At 41.0% G+C, this 13,551-nt stretch overlaps 1 protein-coding gene across 1 annotated transcript in view; it reads left to right on the top strand.

The window, feature by feature from the left end:
* PEX1 (peroxisomal biogenesis factor 1) overlaps positions 1–13,551 on the top strand; it is a 53,853-nt gene that overhangs the window by 36,617 nt on the left and 3,685 nt on the right. Inside the window, exon 21 of the mRNA XM_084618504.1 lies at positions 6,614–6,844. Coding sequence (XP_084474630.1) covers positions 6,614–6,844 — 231 coding nt within the window. The remainder of the gene's footprint in view (positions 1–6,613; positions 6,845–13,551) is intronic.

Genomic DNA, 13,551 nt, shown 5'->3' on the forward strand with positions numbered 1-13,551 from the left:
GTCTCCTTTTCCTATAATTTCTGTGATCTGTAAACTCTGACAGATAGTTTAAAACTTATTCTATATTTGTAGCTTATTAAAATTTTAATAATTTCCCTGTGACAAAATTAGTTTAATTTTTTAAAGTATTTTTGCCATTTAGAAAAGATGTTGAATTGATTTGTTTTGGTCTGAACCCATGCATATTGAATGAGAGAAGTGACAAGACAGAACCCAGTAACCCCTCACATGAATGCCCTTAGGGTCGGTGAGCATTTTCCCAATGTTAGGGTACTAAAAGGAGTTGACATACCTAATAATATCAGCATGGACACCTGATAATTCTTCCTTGAGTAGTGTTCCCATGGGTGCTCCACTTCAGGTGTGCTCATGCCCCTTTAATCAGAGTATTTTGGTAGTAGTGTCTCTTTGGCCCGTGCATGCATCATATAATTCCTCATGCCCCACTCTGAGGCTATATAGGAGTGCACGGGCAAGCCACTCTCCATGCCTTCCTTTCAAAGTTGCTTAGCCTAGGTACCCTTCTTTAGTTATTATATTTACATTTTATTTAATAATTTAGGGTGACTTTTGATCTCTTTCCTCATTGGAGAGTGGGACTTTCCCCTCTTAGATTCTGTTGTCTTGGGTTAGGCCAGGCTCTCTGGGCTTCAAGTGATGCATTTCTTGCTGGGAGGCCATCCCGGTCAGTGATGGGCATTCTTGTTGTGTCCACTGCTTGGTTGAATCTCATATCCCTGAGAGTGCTCCAACTGCTCCATCTTTAAGGGCAGGGTAAGAAAAAATCGGGAGCTAAAACTGAGATTCTTAATAATGGAGAGTTCCCTCCAACAAGCCTCAGCTCCAGGCCAGGAGACCCCACCGGATATTGGCTGCTGAGTGAACACAAGACCCTGTCAACTTCAACACATTTACCTAGGTCTACCCAAGGTAAATCCACTGAGAAAACCCATAGAAAATGAAGTCAATCTCCACAGAAAGAGTCCACTTCAAAAATACCTCAGTTCCCATGGATCGAGGCTGCTTTGGCGACCTCATGTCCCACTCTGAGTACAGTTGAGGCACCAGAGGCTCTCCGTATCAATCCTATGCCTGGGGCTCCAGGCTAAGCAGAGAAAGAGGCCAGCTAGCATGCCTAAGTACCAAAACCTTCAGTGCTGCACAAGCAGGACACTACATCATCAAAGCATTCCACCTCTAAGAGAACAGTTCCATGACTTCTTCGGTTCCGTCTGCATCGAAGTTGGCCACTAAGACAACTTCAGTACTGGGAAGATGTCATGCCTCTCATATGGTCTTGGCACTCCCTAATATTACCTCATTAGTACCATCTACTTTGACAAGAGTGGACTTGCCAGAGCAGCATATACCCTCGGTTCTGACAACGCAATGGGGCCCCGCTCTTCAAACCTACCTGCTACCACAGAAGTTCAGATTCTCAAAGAATCTACTGGTTTTGCAGGAGCTGGAGTCTCCCTTGTTCGTCAGTACTGCAATGGTATCGGTACCGCGACAAGCACGGTCATAGAATCATAGAATATCAGGGTTGGAAGGGACCCCTGAAGGTCATCTAGTCCAACCCCCCGCTCGAAGCAGGACCAATTCCCAGTTAAATCATCCCAGCCAGGGCTTTGTCAAGTCTGACCTTAAAAACCTCTAAGGAAGGAGATTCTACCACCTCCCTAGGTAACGCATTCCAGTGTTTCACCACCCTCTTAGTGAAAAAGTTTTTCCTAATATCCAATATAAACCTCCCCCACTGCAACTTGAGACCATTACTCCTCGTTCTGTCATCTGCTACCATTGAGAACAGTCTAGAGCCATCCTCTTTGGAACCCCCTTTCAGGTAGTTGAAAGCAGCTATCAAATCCCCCCTCATTCTTCTCTTCTGCAAGCTAAACAATCCCAGCTCCCTCAGCCTCTCCTCATAAGTCATGTGTTCCAGACCCCTAATCATTTTTGTTGCCCTTCGCTGGACTCTCTCCAATTTATCCACATCCTTCTTGTAGTGTGGGGCCCAAAACTGGACACAGTACTCCAGATGAGGCCTCACCAATGTCGAATAGAGGGGAACGATCACATCCCTCGATCTGCTCGCTATGCCCCTACTTATACATCCCAAAATGCCATTGGCCTTCTTGGCAACAAGGGCACACTGCTGACTCATATCAGCTTCTCGTCCACTGTCACCCCTAGGTCCTTTTCCGCAGAACTGCTGCCTAGCCATTCGGTCCCTAGTCTGTAGCGGTGCATTGGATTCTTCCATCCTAAGTGCAGGACCCTGCACTTATCCTTATTGAACCTCATCAGATTTCTTTTGGCCCAATCCTCCAATTTGTCTAAGTCCTTCTGTATCCTATCCCTCCCCTCCAGCGTATCTACCACTCCTCCCAGTTTAGTATCATCCGCAAATTTGCTGAGAGTGCAATCCACACCATCCTCCAGATCATTTATGAAGATATTGAACAAAACCGACCCTTGCGGCACTCCATTTGATACCGGCTGCCAACTAGACATGGAGCCATTGATCACTACCCGTTGAGCCCGACAATCTAGCCAGCTTTCTACCCACCTTATAGTGCATTCATCCAGCCCATACTTCCTTAACTTGCTGACAAGAATACTGTGGGAGACAGTGTCAAAAGCTTTGCTAAAGTCAAGAAACAATACATCCACTGCTTTCCCTTCATCCACAGAACCAGTAATCTCATCATAAAAGGCGATTAGATTAGTCGGGCATGACCTTCCCTTGGTGAATCCATGCTGGCTGTTCCTGATCACTTTCCTCTCATGCAAGTGCATCAGGATTGATTCTTTGAGGACCTGCTCCATGATTTTTCCAGGGACTGAGGTGAGGCTGACTGGCCTGTAGTTCCCAGGATCATCCTCCTTCCCTTTTTTAAAGATTGGCACTACATTAGCCTTTTTCCAGTCATCTGGGACTTCCCCGGTTCGCCACGAGTTTTCAAAGATAATGGCCAATGGCTCTGCAATCACAGCCGCCAATTCCTTCAGCACTCTCGGATGCAACTCGTCCGGCCCCATGGACTTGTGCACGTCCAGCTTTTCTAAATAGTCCCTAACCACCTCTATCTCCACAGAGGGCTGGCCATCTCTTCCCCATTTTGTGATGCCCAGCGCAGCAGTCTGGGAGCTGACCTTGTTAGTGAAGACAGAGGCAAAAAAAGCATTGAGTACATTAGCTTTTTCCACATCCTCTGTCACTAGGTTGCCTCCCTCATTCAGTAAGGGGCCCACACTTTCCTTGGCTTTCTTCTTGTTGCCAACATACCTGAAGAAACCCTTCTTGTTACTCTTGACATCTCTTGCTAGCTGCAGCTCCAGGTGCGATTTGGCCCTCCTGATATCATTCCTACATGCCCGAGCAATATTTTTATACTCTTCCCTGGTCATATGTCCAACCTTCCACTTCTTGTAAGCTTCTTTTTTATGTTTAAGATCCGCTAGGATTTCACCATTAAGTCAAGCTGGTCGCCTGCCATATTTACTATTCTTTCGACTCATTGGGATGGTTTGTCCCTGTAACCTCAACAGGGATTCCTTGAAATACAGCCAGCTCTCCTGGACTCCTTTCCCCTTCAAGTTAGTCCCCCAGGGGATCCTGGCCATCCATTCCCTGAGGGAGTCGAAGTCTGCTTTCCTGAAGTCCAGGGTCCGTATCCTGCTGCTTACCTTTCTTCCCTGCGTCAGGATCCTGAACTCAACCAACTCATGGTCACTGCCTCCCAGATTCCCATCCACTTTTGCTTCCCCCACTAATTCTACCCGGTTTGTGAGCAGCAGGTCACCAAGGTGAGACCTTTCCCTGGTGCCACTTGGCTCTCCAACACATTCAGAGAGTGCTGAGGCCCCCCTCTTGAAGAGCAGGAATTTTCCTTTCATTCAAATAGTTTTATCCAAGATTCCCTGACACTTCAGACGAGATTTCCATCCTGACACTTCTGACAAAAGAGGGATTTGCACCAAAGATGGGTTTGTGTTCCCCTGACCTGGTTCAAGCACCGATGAATGTCACTCAGATGCCTTTTGGCCCTCCCCATTGGCCATACTGGGATTTTTGGGCTGTATATCATCCACAATTTTCCCATGCCCCTTTTCTCTCTTGCGGGGAATACGCCCCTACTCCAATTGCTCCTCCTTCGTTATCTCTGGAACAAAAATCCTTTGAGAAGCAGGAGGCCAGGACACTTAAAGAAGTTACTCCACAAGCAAATATTCATTTTTCCCAGATGAAGCAATTATGTCTTCCTCACCAACTGTGGCTGATGACTTCAGATACTTCCAAGAGTTAATGAAGCACATTATGGATTCCCTCCAGGTTCCCCTAGAGGAGGTCAGGGAGCCACAGCATAAGCTCTTGGACATCCTCCAATGGATCCCTCTACCTGAGTTGTCCTGCCTATTAGTGAGACCCTGTTTGATTTTGCCAAATCCATCTGTCAGACCTCTGCAACAATTCCACCAACATGTAAACAGGACAATAAAAATATTATGTTCCAGCTAAAGACTCTGAATTTCTGTTAACCCAGCTGACACTGATCTCCTTGGTTGTGGAGTCCGTGAACAAATATGACAGATTTCAGAGTAACAGCCGTGTTAGTCTGTATTCGCAAAAAGAAAAGGAGGACTTGTGGCACCTTAGAGACTAACCAATTTATTAGAGCATAAGCTTTCGTGAGCTACAGCTCACTTCCTCAGTTTCCACGATATGCATCTGAGGAAGTGAGCTGTAGCTCACGAAAGCTTATGCTCTAATAAATTGGTTAGTCTCTAAGGTGCCACAAGTCCTCCTTTTCTTTTTGCAAATATGACAGACAACATCATGCAAAGGCCACACCATGTGATGAGGATGATCTATTCAGCAGAAAGACCTACTCATCCACAACACTTCAATTTAGGATCGAGAACTGTCAAGCTCTCATGACTAAATGCAATCATTCAAATTACCACCTTTTACTGAGCATCTGCCAGCTGATCAGTGTGACCAGTTTCAGGTTGCTATTAATGAGGTTTAGCTGTTAGCTACAAGCCTTTTTGGACACAGCCTACACTGCCACTCTATCCATCTCTATGGCAGTAGTCATGCATAGGGATTCCCCTCTGGATTCCCAGTTGAGGACCTTCCCTTGGATGACTTCAGTGATTCACCAGTGGACTCAGTGAACAGTTTGAATACCTATAAGGATTCCAAAGCTACATTGCAATCCCTTGGGATTTACATACCTATAGACAAATTTAGTAGATCCCAAACCACTCAAAGATCCTACCCTGCTTCATTCTCAGGATTGCAGAGACCATATGAAACCACCCAGGAAAAAGTTGAGGGTCCTGAGAAAGAGACCGCCTGATCCCTCTGCACCTGCTACTGAAACAGCATAATCTAAGCATCAGTTTTAACGGGCTGGTTGAAGACCCGGAACTATTCCCTATCACCAAGCTGCATATATACCATTGTACCCTCCTTCTACTCTTTTGGAATCTCTCTCCCACTTTCTTTCTGCATAGGAGAGAACCACATCAGACAAATGGGTCCTGGAGGTTATAAGATCAGGGCACACTATCCATTTTACTTCCCTCCCTTACGCCCACTCCATTCCCTATCGCTCTTCATTGACCCCTCTCACAAGCACCTCTTAAAGCCAGAAGTGGATCTGCAAACGGATGCTGTAGAACTACAAGGAGTCCAGTGGCACCTTTAAAGACTAACAGATTTATTTGGGCATAAGCTTTTGTGGTTAAAAAAACACTTCTTCAGATACAAGATGTTTTTGTGGATACAGACTAACACAGATACCCCTCTGATAATTGGCTGTAGACTAGTTTCTATTCTGCACAGAGGGAAGGGGTTTTATTCCAGCTACTTTCTGGTCCCAAAAAAGAATGGAGGATGGAGACCAATTTTGGATCTAAGACTCCTAAACAACTTTGTCAAGTCTCAAAAATTCAGGATGGTTTCTCTTGTAGCTAAATTCCATCATTACAGCCAGGGGATTGGTTTTGAGCCTTCAACATTCACGTTGCTTATTTTCGTATCACAGCTCACCCATCTCACAAAGATTTGAAATAGGGCAGTAAGTAGCCCCATTGTCAACATCAAGTGATGGTTTATTGAGGAAAAGGCATTCACAAACATCTTTAAAATTTAGCAGCATCTTTTCCTCTTAATAGAAACCTTGACAAACACCACTAATAATGGACCTGTTACTTTCCAGCAGTGTTTCACCAGCCCGGAAGGATATGGTACAGTACAGGTTGTGTCTGAAGTTCTGCTAACATCTTATATGCTTAGTGAGTGACACAGGACACAAAACAATGAAATAAGACATTATATTTATCTCCACAAATTATTGCTCTTCTGTCTGCTACGGAAGCAAAAAGTTCTGGCTAAATCTGAAGAATTTTCTCTGCAAAATAATTTAGAAATTTCCTCACAGAGGAGGAGGGATTGCAAGAATCAGCAACCAAGCAGAAATAACCCAAATTAAATTGTTTGTTAAATATCAATTTTAAATGAAATAGCAAATTGCTGTTACGTGTAAATAAATTTAAAGCCTCTGGCAATGGGTCTCATTTTGTTCTTGTTTTGTTCCAGGATATCGGTTCTAGCTCAGACAGTGACCTCAGTCTCTCTTCTATGGTTTTCTTAAACCATAGCAGTTGTTCAGATGATTCAGCAGGAGATGTAGAAGGAGGGTTGGAGCAGTCTCTTATTTCCCTAGAGATGTCCGAGTTGTTTCCTGAAGATTCAAGGTCCAACATTTATCGTCTTTACTTTGGAAGCTCCTATGAATCAGAGCTAGGAAATGGAACTCCTTCAGAACTGGTAATTTGTCTCTTTTTCTATAATTGACATTTATTCTAAACTTTTTTAGGGGGGCAATATAAAAATGTACAAATTAGGATATTTTGTGTATGAAAACAGATACTGTGAATTTAGAAGACAGGAACAGTTACAGTGCTTTTACTTCTCTGCAATTTGACAGTGTCTTAGACCAAGATATTTTATAATTAAGTAAACCACGTCCTAACTAGTTCTTTTTATGTAACCTATGTGTTTTTCCCCAAAAAAAATCCTCCCAAAGTAACCAAGACTGAATAGGACCATATTACAGAACCATTTAGGTCAGCATAGAGTGCTGGAGAGCCAAGTCACAATCAGAATGCTGAGAATGCCAGCACCTGGAATGTGGCAGTTTCCAATAAGCTATTCCATCAGTGCAGTACTTTTCGCCAAATGGGTTGCTTCTGTGGAGTAAGAAAATCTTAGCTGCAGTTATTGATTGGACTTAAGGACCAGAATTTCTATAGTTTTGTTGCCACCGCTGTTAAACAAGTCACCTAAGGAATTTATTCCTTTATCCCTTTATTTGTGCCAGACTCAGGATTTTACCATAATGGGACTTTAGCAACCATGAATGGGTAACTTATTTTATTAATCCTGGTCCTACTGATGCCATATATCTATGGGCTTGTTTCTTATTATTCACATCAGACACACATGAACAGGTTCAACATGTGGTGAAAACCAAAGAACAGAAATTCTAAAAAACATTGAGAATATACTTAAGAACTTATGTGATGCAATGAACAAATGAAAACATAAATTTAATTTTTGAAACAGGATCTAGCATCTTTATGAAATGCATGGATTTTATAAAAAATATTTTAAATCTTGAAAAACTTTTTTTAGGCTAAAGCACCTCTTACTGATAAAATCTTTTTTTTCCCCTTATCTTCCAGTTGGCTCTAGGTAATAAGGGTTTTCTAAAAGTCTATTAGAGGTCTTTGTACAGGAAATAAATATTAATCATTTTGAAGAAAGCTTGGTGATCTGAAATTGTAACCACCTGTTGTCAGGCTGAAATTCTAACTGCCTAAACAACTTTCCTTTAAATTCCTACTAAATCATTTAGTGACATTATAATTCAGGTAGCCACTTCTTCCCAACAAGTATAGCTAGATTCTCAGAGGAGGCATAGTTCTTTGGCAGCTCTTTGCTTCCATTCATTCAAGGTCACTTGAGGTATAGTTTTAATTGCGTTACCATCGAAGTAATAATATAATCTTATAACAAAGGTTGGCCAGTAATATCAAAGCTGTTTTCTCCATTTTTAACCTTATGGAATACATTTTGTTTATATTTACTGAAATCATAAAACCCCTCAAAATAACTTTGTTTACCATGCCTTTTTCAAATACAGTAGAGCAAGTATTACACTACTTGCAGTAATCCCACAAGATCTAGGTGTAAATTGCATCAGGGACAATTAATATCAAGTATTTAGAAATAGCTTATAAATATAAGTCAGCTAGTCAGTAGAATAAATTGCAAAAGGCAGCTGTACAATTACTTGAGGTATTCAAAGATAGACTTGCCACAAGGCTAAACTTGACACCTGCCTGTTAAGGGTGGTTTAGAGATAATAAATTCAATCCTGCTATGATACAGGGAATGCATTGACATGATACACTAGAGGACCCTTCCAATCCAAATGAGTCTGTTCCAGATTTTGGAAGAAGTTTTGACTTGAGGGAGTTCAAATATTTTCCCAAAACACAAAGAAAAATCTTTTTTACGTTTTGTTTTGTTTTACTTTTTATTATGTCAAAGTTACAATAAGACATTAAACATACTTCATTGTACATTACTTATTAGTTATTCAGGATCAGGTTAATATTCAAAGAATCTAGCTAAAGATTCTGGCTTGCTGGCTAAGGAGCCATCTTCCTCTGAGTATGCTAAAAAGGGAGACCAAATTTCTAAATACCTATCCTCTTTTTTTATGCTTCTCTTGTATACGTACTTGATGCAAAAACTTTTCCATTATAAAGAGACTCCATATTTTACTATACCACAATCCCATAGGAGAAGTCACTTTTCTCCAATAACATGCAATACAAAATCCTGCTAACAATAAAAAAGAAATGAATTTGTCATTCTGTTTCAAATATAGCTCCTTTACTGGTGCATTAAGTTAGCAGGTCAGAGAATTCCTGGGAAGCTGGCATTTTGTTATAAGATTAATTTCTTTAATAATTTCCTCCCAAAATCATCTTATTCCTGAGTGCCACTGCCACGTGTCCCCTTTTCTCCACATCTCCTCCAGCTAAGTGCATTCCTAGTGTAAAAATACAATGGATCTTAACTGGAGTCAAATGCCATCTATACAGTAATTTATTTTTAAAAAATTATTTTTGAGCTACACATTGAAAATGTATATCCCATTTCTCATACAGAGACACACTCATCTAGATTAATTTTTGTCCAAATTCATCTCCCATCTTTTATTTTCTCTGTTTTAAATCTTGTGATAATTCTGTCTTTGATTTACCTTAATCTCTTTAATTGCAATATTTGTTTATTGCAAAAGTTTATTTGGTTTCACCTTTGATTTTTTCACTTTGTGTAGTGCCTATTGTTTTAGTATAATAAAGGTTGACTAGAGGCTTCTCAGTGTTTACCCTCTAAAACAATTGTTCTCAACCTTTTTGGGCTCAGGACCCATTTGTAAATGTTTATGGCCTGTCACGACCCAGTAATATAGTCTGGAGGTGGAGTCCCTGGGGAAGGGGGTGGGGGATTGGATCTGCCCGGCACTCACCCCACAGTGGTGACTTCTGCAACTCCTGTGTTGTGGGGCTGGCTGGGCTTGGCTATCGGCTCTGGGCATTGCAGCTTCCATGGTTGCAGCATCACTCAGGTTTGGCCCCGCTCCCTGACTGGACCAAGTTTATGTGAGTGGAGTTGTGACCTGGCTCATGGGGTTCCAGTGCCACTCACTCAAATTTGGCCTACCTTGGGCTCCTGTTATCATGACAGCTGGGCCAAACCTGAGTGGCGCTGAGAGCCCAGAGGTTAGAGTGCCTACAGCAAGGAGGCGAGCCCAGCCAGCCCTATGGACCAGGAGCCACAGGAGCTGCCACGCGACCCTTTGAAACATTCTGGTGACCCAGTTTGGCGGAAACCCTGCTCTAAAATATGGCTGAGTGACTGAGAAATTTTCTAGAAGAAGTCCCCAAGTCTATTTATCCAAAAAATTTTTTCTTTATCTGTTGGTTTCTGGAGAATCCAGTCTGTGTTTCTCTGTGGGGTGCAGAAGGTGGCTTCAAAGGATGATAACAGCTCGAGTACATAGGTATCCCCTTCCTACTAGAGAAGATATATACAATGCCACAACAATACATACACAATTGCATTTTTAACACAATGTATTCCAAAGGTATTAATCCTCATTCAGTAAGGTTTAACTTAATTCAATAAAGTTTTATCTTAATTCCATAAGGTTCGTTCAGGATATTAGAGTCTCTCACAATAGTGTATAAAATTTGTTATCAAAAGTTTAAATCCTGGTGGATGGGTATCCAAAGTATTAATACCAAGAGAAAGTTCAAACCTTAGATGTGGAATTTTTATTATGCCCAGTGGTCTTCCAGGTATCAGAACCCACTTTAGCCAGCCTTTTTTGCACCTAGCATTCAGACTGGATTCTCAGGCAATCCCTCATGTCATTTATTCTTAAAGTAGAATTTAGCTCAATTCTACTTCACCATTTTACTCATGGAGAGCTGCAAACAAAATTATTTTCTTTGAGACAAGATATTGGGACAAATGCCTTCATCCAGGACCATTGTCGCTGCAGCTCTACAATTCAGCTAGTTTGGTGCACTGTGTGTTCATCTCCTCTCTGATGTGTTTTATATTTACTTATATTAGAATGTAAGGCCTTTGGATAAGGGACTATATTTTTGCATAATTCTGCAATACAGTATGCACACCTAGAATGCTATATAATTAATTGTGCCTGGCATTCTTCAGTAACCGTGACTAAGACTATATCTTTGTCACAAAGTTTTTTTTAACACAAAAACATGAATTTAAGGTTTTATTAGCAACAAGTAATGATCTTGTAACTTTCCGAGTAAAACTCCTATATCATTTTTTTTTTAATAAACTTGGCTCTATATGTAACTGGATAACCTGATTTTTTTTTAAACAATTATCAGTAAGCAGCTTAAAATATTTTAAATTACAAAATAAAGTGATCTGTTGACTTTGCTCTTCTTTAAAACAAAATAAATTTGTGTCTTTTTTTTTTTTTTTTTTTGACAACCATCCAGTCTTAACCATGAGATTACAGAATGCCCTTAAAGGTATAGGGATTAATCTCCAGCGATCGCTTCTGAATCCAGATCTCCACTGCACTAGGAAAATGTACTGCTGCTGTTTATCAGGCTGAACCTAAGGGGGGGTTTTTTGGGGTTTTTTTCCTCCTTTAACAGAACTCCAACAAGTTTGTCAAGCTGTAACATGTTTAACTCTTCCACTCTTGTCCCAAAAAGAAAGCTGTATATTCGTAATGTTTCCATGTTAAAACATGGATGAATGTTCAAAATATTTTAATATGTCAAATTTCATCTATATTAATAACAGTTTTTGAAGCACAATGGCTAGTAATGCAGTCAGTATCTTACAGGAGGCAATTTCAAAGGCAGTTCTCTATGTAGGGAAATTGATTTTGTTCTGCATTTCTAACACCGTAAATTGAAATACATTTAGGTTTTGATTCAGTTCAGTAAAGTCAACAGGAGGCTTGATTGGCTTCAGTGATTGTTGGATCAGACCATTAGAGATTAAGGCCCCAATTCAGCAATGTGCATCGGTATATGAATAGCTTTAAGGATATCAGAAGTCAGTGGAACTATTCATATGCTTAAAGTTATGCATGCTTAAGTACTTCTCTGAATCAGACCCTACAGGATTGTCAGAGACTATATGCTGGGGGAATTTCTTTAACATCTTGGCAGACATTCAAACAAAGACAATCTCTAGGTAGCAGGTCTGGCAGTCCCTGTCAATACTGTGGTTAAAACTATGCTTAAATAATTTTGCTAGTGCAGTTCTAGCATGGTTAGGTATATGGGGATTGTTGATGTGTAGGTAGAAGACAGATGTTGATATAACATCAGAGTTAAGGTTGTGTACCTATGAATGTCATAGTTTTCCATAATTATACTTAAACTTTAACATTAATTTAGACTCGCCTGTCTTTCAGATGTTATTTTTGTAATAACTGCAGTGTTTTGATCAAGCTCTTGTATTAAAATGTTGATATGTGAATTCAGACACTTACCTTAATATAGAATTTTGTCTGAGAAATTCCTTTAGTTTTATGATGAAGTGTCATGGTAAATGTTGATATCCCTCCAATGCAGACACCTTTATTCTCCAGTAGCTGTATAAATTAGATTGGGGTAGAATTTTCAGGAGTACCTAAATGAGTAACTTAGGCACCTATGTCCCATTTTCAAAAATGATTTAAGGGGTGATTTTTAGAAGCACAAATGGCAGTTAGATGATTTTCAAGGAGTCTTTCAAGAGACTTTGGAGTGTAAATGCTTAAGTCACTCTTGAAAATTGGATTTAGGAACCTAAGTCACTGAGGTGCTTTTGAAATGTTTATATATATATATATATAAAATATGTCATAGATGACAGCTGTATTAACATACCTTTTGATACTTCAGAGTTCTTGAACTTCCTAATATGCTTCAGCTTTGGGCTTTGGAATTATATAAATTTTCTAAAGTCTGCTGAGAACTCAGATTGCTGATGTTTAAATTATCACAGTGAATAGCTTCAAAACTAACCATGTAAACTTTCCTAGAATTCAAAGCCCCTAGTTCTTCCTACTGTTGGGATGTGCCACCGAGTACAGCTTGGACGCACCATCCAAGTTGTACTTATGTTGCATCCCCAAGAGTCTGAATATTCAGAGTCCACCTCAGAGAACTCTGGTTACAAATAAGTAACCTTCATTTCTTCTTCAAAGTGTACTCTGCGCATTCATACTCTTGAAGTGCACCAGCTGGTGCAGCTTGGCCTCAAAGAACTCAGGGTACAAGTAAATAACCTTCATTTTTCACTCATAACTAAGACAAATTTGGACTATTAAACCAAACGGTTTTTGAAATAGTGCATTCCCCAAAAGTTAGATTTTTCTAAAAGTGAAATACCTCATTATTCAAAGTTTTGTATGTTGTCTGAGCCAATGTGTTGGTCCAATGGTGCCTTCTCTGGCCTGCAGGTCATTGGTACTTGAACTCATTTAGCCTGGCGGGCTGTTAGTCTATTACTGGTGCCCAGGGATCTGAAGACCCACTCCACTCTTAAATCCGTCAGGGAGTTGATAGGGAAATCCATGCCCACCCACTCCACTGGGTTCCAGCTCAGGGTCCTCAAGCTAGATAAGCCATATCAGGGTTTGTTGTCTCCAGCTATGCCTTGAGCTCCTCCCTACTTTCCTTGGGATTTCTGCAGATTCTTTGGCCTGCTGTTCTGGGTGTCTCCTTCTTGGGTGTTGTCCCTGAGTGGCTCTTCAGCAGCTTGCTGGCAGGAGTTCCCTCGCCCAGGCCTTCTTACTCTTCTGATGGCCACCCCACTCCTTTGCTTCCCAGTCCTTTTATCCTCCCAGCTAGGTTGAGGCTGCTAAGGAGCAATGACCGGCAGTGCCTGTGTTAACCTTTTGGTTG

This window comes from Lepidochelys olivacea (assembly GCF_965140295.1).
Source record: "Lepidochelys olivacea isolate rLepOli2 genome assembly, chromosome: 2".
Lineage (NCBI taxonomy): Eukaryota > Metazoa > Chordata > Testudines > Cheloniidae > Lepidochelys > Lepidochelys olivacea.